This window comes from Pseudozyma hubeiensis (assembly GCF_000403515.1).
Source record: "Pseudozyma hubeiensis SY62 DNA, scaffold: PHS48, whole genome shotgun sequence".
NCBI classification, from domain to species: Eukaryota; Fungi; Basidiomycota; class Ustilaginomycetes; order Ustilaginales; family Ustilaginaceae; genus Pseudozyma; species Pseudozyma hubeiensis.
Genome location: NW_012133830.1, coordinates 22,104 through 35,769, shown reverse-complemented (window position 1 = coordinate 35,769; position 13,666 = coordinate 22,104). Strand labels below are relative to the sequence as shown.

Here is a 13,666-nt window from a genome sequence, read left to right as displayed (position 1 = left end):
CCCCCCCCCCGCGGTTTTGACGCGCAGCGCTTGTTGCTGATCTGAGTTAGCGCAACGCATGAGCAGGCTGTTCTCGAAAATTGCTTACGTTGTTTTTTTCGATAAATAACTATATCGATAGTTGAATACTTTGAAAGACGAGTTCATTTGCAGGTCGAAGTGCCTGTGCGCTAAGTGTAGCAATACGCCATGCTGCTTCGCTCACTGCACCGCCCACGCAAGGTTCTAAAGAAATCTGGATGTCGCGGCACATTGCAGGATTGCGGTTCTGAGTTTGATTGTGTGCCTTAAGCCAATGCACGCCAATGTGGTGCAACCAACCGGGAAAGGGAGCGAGAAAGGACGGCAGGCGGCAACCTCGGCCTTGCCTTTTGGACATCCAACGCCTATTTCGGCCTGGCCGCTGGTTTGCGTCTCTCCCCTTCGCTATCGCCCGTCGCACGCGTACAGGCTTCGAACAGCGAGATCTTCCTGACCCTGATTTTTTTTTGGGGACAAACCCGCCGAGTGACAGATTGGAGTTACGGTGTAACTGCCCGTCCGCAACTCTGTTTTGCGTAGAATATTTTGGCTGGCTCGCTTTTTGCATTGGGCTCCGGCTCGGTTCTACGCCTTGTCACTCTGGGCTGAGATCCGATCCATCGCACGGTTGCACCGCGGCACTGCAGCACCGTAGGAGCGGAGCAATCAGCAACCATTTCGCCTCGGCTCTGCTCGCTTCGACTATGCCTACCATCTGGCCCTTCTGACCCAATTTTGTTTCTCTCGCCTGTAAATCTTCGGCAGCTTGCGGAAAGCCCGGACAGCGCCTGACCCCATCTACCCGCCTCTCCTCCATCTCTCGTCGATTCATCACTGCTTACGTTCAAAGGAGACATCGCATACACGGCCCCTTCCTCCGATCCTCCGCCCCATTGTACGTCCGTCGGTGCTTCGATTCCTGGGTTGCTCTCCCTTCTCGCCGGTCTCGCTACCAACATCGACCGACCGACTCAGCGATCCGTCAATCAATCGTCTGTTCCATCCCCAGCCAACTGGATCGCTTCTTCCTCTCCACGTCCTCGCTTCTTTTCCCTCCCTCACTGCTTCCAGCACCTTTCCGGTACGACATCCCCACGCCCGCCGCACTCACTCTGCTTGGTCGAACCATCTCCAAGCCTCGACAGCGCGCTGTCAGTGGTCGCACTCGCAACCACAGAGCTACCGCCAGAATCCACTCATCTGGTCTAGGAATTGAGGTATTCCGCCCGCCTCCCTCATCTGACCCTACCTCCTTCATCTACACTTCCCGGCACTTAGACATCTACTGCATCTCTGCATCTTGCCGATCTCTGGTCGGCATCTATCAACGCAGCTAGAGAGTCCTCTAGGATCGAATCGCTCATCCGAGCTCCTCTCTCGTACCTAACGGGATCACCGCATCAACGTTAGCCATCATTTCTTGAGCAGATAGTCTCCCACATCTCTTTGGACGAACATACACGACTTCGACTAAAGAGATAACCTTTCCGCTCACAATCACCAAAAAATGTCCGCCTCAAACCCGATCCTCACCTCTGCCCACGCCTCCCTCCCTCGCCATTCCGACATGGACTACGCCTCCCGCACAAAACGATCCGACTCGGTCCACTTCGAGCATACAGGCCTGCGCGGTCCCTTTGATGCTGCATCTAGGATGCAAGACTTGGGCGACGAGTCCACTTTTATCCCCACTTCGCTCGGCGAGCATCTTCTCGAGCGCACCTATCTCGAAGATGTTGTGCGTCCTCTTGTCCGTGCTCTCGTAAAAGCGAGAATGACCTACGGCATCAACGGCGAGGCTACCACCGAAACTTCGCACGCCTATGTCGATTTGGAAAAGCTTCGACGCGAACTCGAACGAGCCACGCAGCGTGCTCGTCATGCCGAGCAGCAGAGGGATGATCTCGCCCGTCGTCTCGACCTTGCAGGTATTCCTGACGACCCGCGCGAACGAGTGGATCGTCATTCGGATCATATGGGTCCGAGCGAGTTCAACTCGAGTGCCGCGAGAAGCCATGGAGTGCCGTTCAAACGACCTCGTCCCAGCGACTATGAACAACGCGCTTCTGCGTCTGCGTCTGCATCTGCAGCCATCTCGGTCAGCGTCGGTCAAAGTGACGGACCTTCCGCTTCCGTCATTGTTAACAGCGAAGGTCCTCACGGCGTTCCCATGACCCAGGTATCGAGACCACCTCACCCTACGCTCACCTCTGAACCGATGTCTCCGCCTCCTTCCATGTCCTACAACCATCTCGGCGCTCCTCGACACGGCCGGCCGTTCGTCGACGGACACCACAATCCACACGAACCCGATCAACGTCCACTCACCCGCATGCCTCTCACAACTTCAGCCCTCGAATCCGACTACGCCTACCCGGACGAGCGACCGACCGAACGATACGCCATGACACCGTCCAATCAACCAGCTCCTCATCGTCCTCCTCTCTCGCGGTTCAGCGGCATGAGCAGTGCTCGATCACCGCCCAGCAGCAGCGCCTACCTCACTTCCGGGAGCGAACGATCTTCCATGCCTACACTTCACACGTACCCATCCACATCCTCCACCAGCTCTTTCGGTGCCGGTCACTATTCTGGCGGCGGTAGTGCTGGCAACATGCACCCTTACGACCACGAAGGCGATGATCAACGCAGAATGGCTCGATTGCGACCTGGTGGGCATGAATCCGTCGATCATCTTTCGGTACCCGGACGACCCGCTTCAGCAAACTACGTAATGACACCAACCTCTGAGACTAGCTATCCAGTACGAAAACTGGCTTCGACCAAGAACCGCACTTGCTCCAACTGCGCTGCACCTCACGATGCAAAGTTCCGACGTGGTCCCAAGGGTCCTGGCACACTGTGTGATAGATGTGGATCCAGGTGGAAAAAGTTCAAGGAGCAGGAAAACGCAAGTAGTCGTAGGGACAGTCATCCGCACCAGGTCAACGAGACGGGAAATTCGGCCATGGCATCGGCATCGGCATCGGCATCGGCGAATGCAAGGTTGAGCTCGACAAGCGCAAGCTCTCAGTCACCCGTGGAAAGGGCGGCTGAGGACGGCACCGGTCGAGGACCAGGAATAGCAGAAGGGGGAGCAGGAGGAGAGGAGGTTGATACCGTAGAGGTTGAGGGTGCGCAGAGGGACAGAGAGAGGAGTGCAAGCGTCGATCAGTTGGTGGACGAATGAAAAGCCTACGAGAGGAAGACGCTCAAAGAGCAAAGTGTAGAGGACAAGAACGAAAAGCCAAGAGAAACGATCGTCAAAGTAGATTGAGATCGCTGCCCCGAATGTAGCAAGAACATCACATAAGAACAGTTTAATACAGTATCCGCACAAGAGATCCCTTCGATCAGAGTTGATGACGATCGCGTCTGGGTTTTGCAGAACGAGAGACTTCAAGCCGTGCGGTTGATTATTGAGGTGCAGTGGGAGAGGATTCTATCGGTGTTTGTGGTGGATCTATGGATGATCGGGTGGCGGGAATGAGGGAGGTATGGGACGTGGGAGTGGGAGCGGTGTCGGTTGGATCGGTTTTGGGAGCTTGAGATGGGACGGATGAGTCTGGGTTCAGCGTGGGGGTGACACGGCAGGCGGCGAGGGCAGCGTAGTATCCGGCGTACCAGTAGTGGTGAAGTTTCATGTCGAGATCTGCATGCCCGTTGGCTGGGGTGTCCGACTGGACAGTGTGATGGTTCGAGCTAGCTGCCCTGTTGTTCAAGGAGATGCTCTCAGCAGCGACTGTTTGGGGAGGAGCTGCATGGACGCTGTGCTTACTAGTTTGATCGTTGGTCCCTGTCGGTTGGACTGCGGGCCAGATCCAGCCTACACGGTTCGGCGTAGTCTCCACTGTCTTGATCGCTTTTTTCCAAGCCGCGTTTCCCTCCATGTCCGCTGCAGAAACCGCGGTGACGATCGGTTTCCCCCTCGCTTTCGCCTGCTGTTGTTGCGACTTCCCGCCACCACCACCGCCGCCGCTGCTGACACCTGACCCAGTAACACCAACCGCAGTGCCGCGTTGAGCCAGCACCTGCTGCGTATCTTCCCTCACCTGCTGTGCTAGCAGAGAATCGTGTTTCGGTGCATCGTTCCACAGCGCGGATTCGCTAGAGCCCGTAAAGCGGGGGAGCGGAAGCGCGTGCAGTGTGCAGTACTGCGAGAGCGCCGAGTTGAACGTCTGGACGAGGGAGAGCGGGGAGTAGAGCTCGAGGTGGGTGAGCGTTCGACCTCCGCCGCCGACGGCGTGGGGCGGTCGATGTGGGGTTGAGGAGGGAGTGGTGGAGGAAGCGAGGGGAGATGGGTGTGGGTCGTGCTGCCGGTGGTATTCGGACACGTCGGGTATGACGAAGGGTAGGGCGGGGGTGTTGGAGGAGGAAGAGTGGTCGGAGTCGTACTCGTCATCGTAGTCGAATTCGTCATCGTCGTCGTAGGCTTCTTCGGGTAATGTTTGTGTGCCGTCGTACGGCTCACCCCATTCGTCGTACTTCCATCCTGTATACACCCCATCTCCACCACCCACGCCCTCCACATCATCACTTTCACCTCTCACTCCATCGTCTCTGTCATCCACATCTTCTCCCACAGACCCTCTCTCCTCTTCATCCACCTCCTCCACTTCCCCAAGATCACGATACCCTCCCCGCAACCCACCTTCCCTTTCCATCTGGCCTGCGTAGGCTGGATCGTCCCAATGCACCCCATTTGCCCTCGTCTTCTTCTTCCCCTGACTGCCGTTCGATCCGAGCTTCCTCTTCTTCGCGCGACCACCCCCAGCGCCGGCGTTGGAGTAACTCGACGGTCCCGCTTCCGTCCCGCTCGGCTGTTGTGCTTCCGCACCATCTTCCGTCAGATCGCTGTACGAAACAAGTCTTCTCGACATGCTGGCCCTACGCTCCTTGTCGCTATCGACCAATCGAAAGAAGTAGAGGTCGGAAGGGTGAAGGTGCAAGGTTTGCACAAACCCACCCGTCCAAAAAAAAGAACAAAGTGTGGAGTGTTGCAACACCAACCCGCTCCGAGTTCCGCGCTTCCCGAAAACTGGACCTTGAACACCACACTCGTTCGCACCAACCCCCCTCGCACACCCTCGTCTTCACGCCAAGTCCCACACCTCAACTAGTATCGTGAAACATATTGCTAATGATGGTATAATGACAATTAGACATGTTCAGGACCACCACCCTCCGTCGTCCACCTCGACCTCCCTCTTCGCACCATTACTACCTCCCGCCGTCGACGCGAACGATACGGACCTGATCGATCGATTCGCATCTCCGTTCTGCTGGGCGTGCGGAGAATGCATCGAGCCCCAAGCGACTCCGTTCGAGACCGTCTCCCACCCCTCGTTCGTCTGCAGTGACGTGTACCCGACCCGAAGTTTGGCTTCCAGCTCCTCGACTAGCTTCTGACTTTCCTTCAACTGCAACTTCACCTCCTCGTGCGCCGAACGCTCGACAAACTCTTCCTTCATCTTGGCCAGATCTCGCTCCATCTGGTTGACCCGCTCCTCGTACTCCCCGACCTGCTGCGTGGCGCGCCTCTCCCTCCCCACGCTCTGCTGCAGCTCACGTCGCGTCTCCTCCAACTCCTCCGCCCTCTCTTCAAACACCTTCAGACGCGCTGTCGTCTCCGCCAACTGCTCCGTCTTGCCCTCCAGCTCCTTGACCCGCTTCTCTCCCTCTGCGAGCTTCTGGTGGCTCTGAGCCGCCTTCTGCTTCTGCGTCGCAGAGAGCTGCTGCAGGTTGGCGATCTTGTTGTCTTGTTCCGAGATGCGCTTTTCCAGCGCAGCGACTTGACCTTCTGCTTTCGAGGCTCGTTCTAGCACCGATTTGGCGGTATCGTACGCTTCGCGCTCGGCGACGTTCGCTTGCTCGAGCAGACGATTCATGCGATGTTGCGTCTCGACGTGCGCAGCCTCGGCTCGATCCGCCCGAGCTACTGCTTCTGCGACAGCCTTGGCCGATGCTTCCCGCTCCTTGCCGTTCTCCGCCTTGGTTGCAGCAAGCTCAGCTGTCATCTGCGCGAGCTGCTCGCGGAGCATGGTAGCTTCCTTTTGCGAGACTGACAACCTGGCAACAGCTTCAGCTTGACCGGCCTCGGCCCGTGCCGCACGTGCTTCGGCCTCCCTCAGCTCCTTCGCCAGGTCAGCGCTATCCTTTGCCTGCCTCTCCGACCTGGCCAGGAGCTCTCGATGTGACTGTTCGCTTGAATCCTGCTGAGCTTCCAGGCGAGACAGTGCCTCATATGAAGAGTCGAGCACCTGATAGACACCTGCCAGCTCCGAGAGCGTCCTCTCGGCGGTCTCCCTTGTCAACAGCTTGTCCTCTGTCAAGTCCTCGAGCTTTCTGTGCAGAGCCTCTATATCGATCGCTGTAGGGTTCGACGAAGCTGTCGACCTGCTCCTGAGCTCCGCCTTGATCTCTGCGATCTTCTCGAGGATGAGCCCTTGCCTTTCGCTCGTGTCGTGCGCGCTGGACAGAAAGATCTCGGTCTTCGCATTGATGGCGTACGGCAACTCCGATAACGTGCGTTCGGTGTCTTCCTGCCTCTCCAGAATCTTCTTGCTGAAAGATCGAGCCTCCTCATGCTTGACGATGAGCGGCTCGAGAAGTGCAAGTACGGGAGTGAGGTCCACCAGGTGCTCGATCGATTGCTTGCCGATCACCTCGGCCAGTCTACCGACGAGTGCATCCGAGTCGACTGGATCGCTCTTGAGGCTTCTAACCAGTGGCTCGACCAGCTCGACTGTCGACTGGGCGATCTTGTATGAGCTCGGCAAGGCCTCCAGCAGAAGGTCTCGACTACGTTGATTCTCCTCGAGCAAGCACCTTCGCTCCTCTGACAACACTGGACCGAAGGCAGCTCCGAGCTGAAGCGTGAGTCTGTCCGCCAGCGCTGTGTCACTTGATACTTTGTCTTGCAGCAGTGGAGGCAGGTACTCTATGAGCGCAGACCGAAGGTGTTCTTCGACAGAACCACCAATCTTGCTGATGGACTGCTCGAGCGTGTGCATCTCCGACTCGAGCATCTGCTGAATGTTCGAACGGCCAGTGGCGCCTTGCTCGGAAAGAAGGAAAAGATTCTCGTCCAACTTGGACTGCATGGCTTTTTGCAGCTCGGCGCCGGATGACGACTGGACCTCTTCACTTGCCGTTGCCTGCTGCCGAAGCAGTGCCTCCAGCTGGGACATCAGACGTGACGTGATGACCTCAGCCAGCTCGGACGGCAGGACGAGGCTGTTGCTGCCCTCACCCGTTCCATCGTCGTGCTTGATGCGGGGAGTGGATTCGTCGGACCTCTCGAGCTTCTCCACGACCTCCGTCAGGCTCGACTCGATATTGGTGCGGAACTCCTTCAATTTGACCTCGAGGATCTCTTGCACATAGTCAAAGTCCAGTTCGCCCGGCGTATCGACCATGACCGAGCTGGTCATCTTGACATCGGTCGACGACGGTTTCTTGCGGATAGGTCGGATCGTGCTGTGCGTCTCGTCCGACGCATCCGTCAGCTTTCGTGCATGTGTAGCGAAGAAATTGGGAGTCAGCCGACTGTCGAGCACTTGTTCCAGACGACTCGTCATCTCTTGGACGATGGTGTCCTGGGCAACGACGATGTCGGACAAACCGGCGGGATTGCGCGGATGGGGTCGCACTTGGCCCATGATAGTCACCTCATCGAGAATCTTTCCAGCCCATCCTTCCAGCGCCTTATCCAAACGCTCCACAATCTCCTCGACAACGTCTGTGAGACTCTCTTCCTCTTCTTCGCGATCGTAGTCGTCGCTGTCTCTTTCGGCCTTGGATCCATTTCGATCGCGGTATTTCCTTCCAAATCTCCAATCCATGGAGGAGATGCTGCCTCTTGAAAAGGTGCCATGTCCGTCTCGTCGACCCGATGGACCTGCGCCTGTATCTGAAGCAAGCGAAACGGAGAGAGATGCATGCCTGTCAGGCCCAGGAGGAATCTGCACAGGCTGCGCCCGCTCGCTGTGGCGATCAGCTGCAGGTTGTTGCCCAGCACCAGAAGCCCGAAGAGCCCCATTCGAGGGATGACCGGCACTAAGAGCCGCAACAGCTGATGATACGACAGCGCTACCATCGAACGGTCCAGTCGAGGGATGAGAGGATGATCTGTCTCCTTCTTGGCTGATGTCTGAGGGGCGCTTGATGGGGATTGCCTTACTTCCAGTGTTCAACGCAAAGAAGGCCGGATCCAGGATGGAAGGCAAGGCTTTGGTCTCGACATCCTTGTCCGCTATTTGATTCCAGTCGGGCAAGGATGGACGCTTGAAGCTGGTCGACCCACCGAAAGGCGGAGCGCCTTTGGCCCACGTCGGCACGAACGAAGGTGCGTCAGCGGTCAATCGCGCTTCGTGCGAGACGGAACGCTGCTGTTGCAGGTAGCCCGCAGGTAGGAATGGTGGCGGACCTTTTCTGGCCAAGGAGCTGAAGCTGCGAAGGGGACCCTCGATACTTGCCGCTGATGCTTTTGGTCGGGGAGGACTGGTGCTATACACAGGATACCGCTCATCTTGACTGTCGTAGTCGATGGGTCCATAGCGAAGGCGCTTCTCTCTGCCTTGCAACTCTCGATTCTCGACCTGTCTATCGTCGACATCGTCGCCAGCATCGGACGCAGCGATGCATGACGACGCCGTGAGCGGGAGTTCCGGTACTTGCAGCCGCTTGACAGACTTGAATGTGAAGGCACCAGGAGTGAATGGAGCCGCGCCGACATTGAGGTGCGCCGCATTGGCCGGAAGATCTCCGAGATCGGAGCCGAAGCTCGAGGTCTTGATGCTTGGTAGGCGGAAATGTCCGGACGCCACATGCGAACTGTTGTGTTCGCCCGACACAGGTGCCGAAACCGATCGCGGAGTGGCACCTGCTCCGCCGAATTTGAACTCTTTGGCATCAGGATTCAGAAGCGAGAGACCCGAAGCTCGACCGAGTGTGCCGGACATCGGAGGGTGGTTGACTGCTGGAGTGTAACTAGCACGCGTTTGAGAAGGGCTGACAGCTAGAGACGGTTTGGAAGGAGGAAAGCGAAAGTCTCGACTGAAACGGGGCCCTGGACCAGCAGTGGTGGGCGGTCCATCGTGACCGAATGTCTGCGAGTCATCGATATCAGACAGAACTTCATCAGAGGGATTGCTGATGACGTCGTCGTGCTCGAAGTGCGCGTAGCGTCCCGTCTTGTGTAGTTCCGCCTCGCCAATGCTGCTGCTAGGCAGAGTGTTGTCGGTGTTGGCACGACCACGTCGACGTTGTTGACGTTCTCGACGAGCCGCTCGCTCGGCGGCACGGTGCTGTCGACGCAACATTCGCTCCTCTCTGGCATCTTCCTCGTCGGAAGGATTGCTAAATTGCTCGTCGGAAGGCGTGAGAGAATCCTGGAGGCTGTCGTCGTCGCTGGCTTGTGACATGTCCTCATCGCCATAGCGGCGGCGAGACTCGCCGAACGCTGACAGCGGGACACTACCTCGGCGTGCACGCCAGTGATCAGGACCGTACTCGTCAGGCTCTTCTTCAAAGTCGGAAGCGTCGGCATCCTCGCTTGGGTTGGTCCGTACTTCAGCCTCCTCACCCTCGAGATCAAGATGGTCATTTTCATCGTCATCGTTACGCGAGGTGCTGACTGAGAACTTCGAAGTGTTTCTGGCATGCATGCGGAAAGATGCACGATGCGCTGGGTTGTGCGCATCAGGCTCGTAGCCAAAGCCTCTTCCAAGATCCTTCCAGCTTCCAGCCCGTGCGTGTCGTTCTGCTGCGAGCTCAGACTCAGACTCGTCTTCTGCATCTTCCTCGGTAATGTTTGTCAAGAAAATGTCACCACGGACACCGAATGCTTCAGGGTCGGAAAGAGGCTTGTCCGGCAAATCTTGAGCTTCAGAAGGCGGCTTGGAAGGACCCTCGTCAGAATTGGCACGAATCATATCGAGCGCGCTGAACACATCAGGGCCGAAAGGCCCGCCAGAGCTCGGTAGGCCAAGCGACATGGTATGCGTGTGGAGGTGCTTGAGTGCGGGACGAACTTCGAGATTGGTGCTCTCGCCACGGCGGCGCGCAAAAGCCTCACGCAGTCTCGTGGGCAGTTCCTGCGGGAAGCGACCCCATGCTTTGGCAGCATCGTCGGCCCCAGGGACTGCTTCACGGTCGGGGAGCTGATCGACATCCTCTTGTGCTTGCTGCTGGGACTGCAAGAAGCGGTTGAGCTTGAAAGCGACCATGCTCGGATCTGCGGGCGTTGAGATGGATAAGCTGCGACCCAGATGCTCTGGCTTAACTGCAGCTGTGTCCGGAGGCAGTGGGAGGCCGCTGGGGTCGAAAGGTGAATAGAGAGTGTTTTCGCCCCGGTCAGCCTCCATCTGCTGTTCCTCGTACCGCATTTCAAGATATTCGTCCCAAGCACTCATGCCGGGAAGATAGATATCGATGGTGTCTGGCAGGCCCAACCAATACGGCCAGGGCTCAGGATGAATGTCGCGTGTAGACGTGGCATCTTTTGGCATATCGATGCATGGAACACGGTCGTACTGGTCCGGGCTCCATGGAAGTCGCTGTCTCCATTTGCTGCGCGTCATAGCCGAAGCACGGGCATTGCTGCACATACCATCTATTGCGTTTTTGGAAGGAATGTCCGTCGGCTGATCAAGCAGTGAATCATCGTCCGACAAAGGTACTTCGGCTGGCAAGCACACGACGATTTTCTTCTTGGTCTTGAGAGCAGCGAGATTGGCGGCAAAGGCAGCGGGATTCATCGAGATGGATGGAGTAGAGTTGTGACCGGTGGTCTTGAGGGGCGTGATGCGAGGAAGTCCCTTGGCTTTCCTGTTTTGAAAGTTGTTGCTGCTACTGTTCATGGGCGGTGCTGACCGAGGCAGTCCGAGGTGAGGCTGGCCTGTCGGCACGAAAAACGGACTGACGGAACCAGACAGAGCCGGCGATATCGGCGACGGTGGCCCCGTATAAGCAGGAGAATAGGGAGAGTGAGACATATGGTTGAAGATGGGAGGTGTTGCCAAGAAAGCAGGCAGACCAGTGAGCTGGACACTGCCTGGGTTGATAGCGTGAGTGAGGCCATGTTGCGGAGGACGAGCGGGGCTTGCGATCGGCAGTGGTTCCTGGAATTGCGACGTCGGCGTCTGTGGCTCCAAAATCTGCGGCTTGCTTGCCGCACCCGGGACGAATGGACGAGAGTTGGGATTCATATACGAAACGCCTCCGGATTCGTCTCGGCCTGATGCCATCTGATTGTGTATTTGTGATAGCTGTGATGGTTGCAAGTTTAGATGGCAATGTCAGCGGCGAGTGATAGACATAAAGCCTCTTGAAGCGGACCAACTTACCAAAGTAGGGCGACTCGGCGGTTCAGAAGTTTCCGACGAGTATGACAGTGGCTGCATTGACACAGGCTGACGAGGTGCTGGTACGAAGCTGGCTGCTGCGCCGCTTGGTCGAAAGACGGGTGCAGCTACATTGAGGGTGCTGCCGTCCATCTTGGCATGCTGATTTGGGGATCAGATGCCACACCTTGATTGATGCGAGTGCGCGGTCACCTTTGATGAGAAAGGAGCACGCCTTGAGAGGCTTCGTTAGACAGTGAGAGGGTATCCGCCTGGGTAGTGGGCCATCCGATTCCGAGAAAGAGAAGCTGAGTCGGACCCGGAGAATCGTGGACGCAGCCAGAGGAATGTCAAATAGGCTCTTTGGAAGGTTCCCTCGGATGTCCAGAGGGTAGACGATGATGATAGGCGTGACGTCGAACAAGCCTCCCTCTGCGACTGTAGCGGGTCGGGTCAAGGATGGTGGTTGTGCAAGTTGCCTGAAATTGCGTGTGGGTTGCCGTGTCTCTGGATCTGTTGCGGACTTTACCTCGAGGTGGACTGTGCAACCCTTGCCAATAGAGTGGGTTTCAAAGCCATCAGCTCAGGACGAGCATGTGTTGCATGCGTGCGTCCCTTAGCAAGGCAAAAGCAAGGCTTCCCAATCAGCCGCAGACTCCTCACACTGTTCCTTCCGCACAAGCACACACAAAGGGCTCGGCTAGGAAAAAGTGAGCTTAAACCACATACCAGAGCATCTTCTGAGCCATTCTTGCTTAAAGTAACACACACACACGCACGCCGCTCCTTGTTCGCGATGAGGCGTGCGACAGCCGCAGCCTGTGCAGCCAACGACGTGGAATTTCTGACTCCGCTGCTTTGCTGAAATCACATTTCGGCTGAGCGGAACAGTTGTCCCTGCACTCTTACCCACCTTTGCTTGTCTTCACCAAGTACTCCACATCTTGCATCCGAACAGGCATACTGTAAGGAGGAGTCCGCCAGTGGGCTGACCATCATTCGTTGAAGGTCGGGAGAAGGAGGTCGGCTCGGAACGACCAACTTGTGGAAAGCACTCTGGAAAAAGAAGAAAGAAAGGATCGGCAGGGTGCATGTTTCAGATTTCCACACGCGCCTCGCCAAGGAGAGCAACACTTTGTTTTTGGCTACCAAGTGATTTCTGCGTCTACACAGACTTAACAACTATTTTAAGTTTTGCGGCATGCTGGTTGGAAGGGAGAGAGTGTGTGTGGAGGAATCGGCGCCTTTCCGAAACCCGCGCCTGGCACTCGCATCCTTCCCATTCCTCTACCTTGATCTTCCTTGGCCTCAGCTTGCTAGTCGGATCGCCATCTCCGGCACTACAGTGCAGAGGAGAAGTTTCAGCATGACGAAGCTCGTGCTATCCGTGATCAATTCGGAAATGCTTCGACAGCTGGCGCGCAGCATCGATTCGGACCACGATGCGGTGCAGTCACTCAAAGCGGCGCTGTTGGATCAACCGGAGCAGCCAAAGATGACGACGGAAAGCCCGGCCGTTCCAACCAACGCAACTGCATCCACCACATCGGCCGAGCCGGTAGTGTTGGAGCATCTTGTGCTGATCGGTATCGCATCGTGGGCACGGACCGAGGTTGCATCGCAGAGGTCAAGTGTGGATCTTACTCAGCTGAAGGTCGCCTCGCTCGTCACGGGTGCGCACGTCTACGTGCCACCAAAGCCCGTCTTCAAAAGATCCCAACAACTGGAAGACTCGCTAGCAGCTATACGGAAAGCACAAGAACTCGCAGAGTACCAACGAATGTCCTCCACCACCACAACCTCATCCTCTCGCGCCTACAACATCCCCTCTGCCTACGTAAACATCGCCGGCGTAGATCCAACTCTCTCTCTCAGTCAACGCATCACTTCTTCACACACAACCTCGCCTCACCTTTCGTCCAGCAACGTGTCGCGTCAGGAAGAGGAACAGGCGTGGAAAGATGCCCAGCGTCAGCTGAGCGTCATCCTCAACATCTTCTTGTCGGCTTTGGCAACGGCAACCGCAGCTTGGTGGGCAAGCGGAAATGCGAGTGTCGGCAACAAGGTGCTAACCAGCATGCTGGTAGGGGTTGTGACGGCGGTAGCGGAGATAGTGCTGTACAGTAGGTATAGTGTGTATGTCAGCGAGAGCAGGAAGATCAAGACGAGCAGGATGAAAGGGTCGGATGTTAAGGCCGGGATCGAAGGCTTCAGACCGCTGCAGCTGGATAGAGTCGGGAACACGCCCAAGGCGAGCACACGCTTGAAACCGTCGGCAAAGGAAGAGCCCTCATGACAGC

General features: G+C 56.9%; 6 protein-coding genes across 6 annotated transcripts in view; 3 read left to right on the top strand and 3 right to left on the bottom strand.

Annotated features, from left to right (window-relative positions):
* Window positions 1-1,358, top strand: part of PHSY_005296 (paramyosin) — a gene marked incomplete at both ends in the record, with an annotated part of 3,305 nt that extends 1,947 nt beyond the window's left edge. Inside the window, one exon of the mRNA XM_012335906.1 lies at window positions 787-1,358. Within this exon, the coding sequence (XP_012191296.1) occupies window positions 787-1,358 (572 nt within the window). The remainder of the gene's footprint in view (window positions 1-786) is intronic.
* A 230-nt stretch (window positions 1,359-1,588) lies between these two features.
* PHSY_005295 (hypothetical protein) lies at window positions 1,589-3,211 on the top strand (the record flags this gene model as incomplete). The annotated part of the gene is made up of 1 exon (XM_012335905.1): window positions 1,589-3,211. The coding sequence occupies one exon, from the start codon at window positions 1,589-1,591 to the stop codon at window positions 3,209-3,211; it is 1,623 nt and encodes a 540-aa protein (XP_012191295.1).
* A 226-nt stretch (window positions 3,212-3,437) lies between these two features.
* On the bottom strand, window positions 3,438-4,901 carry PHSY_005294 (hypothetical protein; the record flags this gene model as incomplete). Its single annotated transcript, XM_012335904.1, has 1 exon — window positions 3,438-4,901. One exon carries the CDS (start codon window positions 4,899-4,901, stop codon window positions 3,438-3,440), a length of 1,464 nt encoding a protein of 487 aa, XP_012191294.1.
* Window positions 4,902-5,189: 288 nt separating this feature from the next.
* On the bottom strand, window positions 5,190-10,883 carry PHSY_005293 (hypothetical protein; the record flags this gene model as incomplete). Its single annotated transcript, XM_012335903.1, has 1 exon — window positions 5,190-10,883. The coding sequence occupies one exon, from the start codon at window positions 10,881-10,883 to the stop codon at window positions 5,190-5,192; it is 5,694 nt and encodes a 1,897-aa protein (XP_012191293.1).
* A 508-nt stretch (window positions 10,884-11,391) lies between these two features.
* PHSY_005292 (hypothetical protein) lies at window positions 11,392-12,328 on the bottom strand (the record flags this gene model as incomplete). The annotated part of the gene is made up of 2 exons (XM_012335902.1): window positions 11,392-11,804; window positions 12,280-12,328. 2 exons carry the CDS (start codon window positions 12,326-12,328, stop codon window positions 11,392-11,394), a joined length of 462 nt encoding a protein of 153 aa, XP_012191292.1.
* A 404-nt stretch (window positions 12,329-12,732) lies between these two features.
* PHSY_005291 (hypothetical protein) lies at window positions 12,733-13,662 on the top strand (the record flags this gene model as incomplete). Its single annotated transcript, XM_012335901.1, has 1 exon — window positions 12,733-13,662. The coding sequence occupies one exon, from the start codon at window positions 12,733-12,735 to the stop codon at window positions 13,660-13,662; it is 930 nt and encodes a 309-aa protein (XP_012191291.1).
* Between the last annotated feature and the right edge of the window lie 4 nt (window positions 13,663-13,666).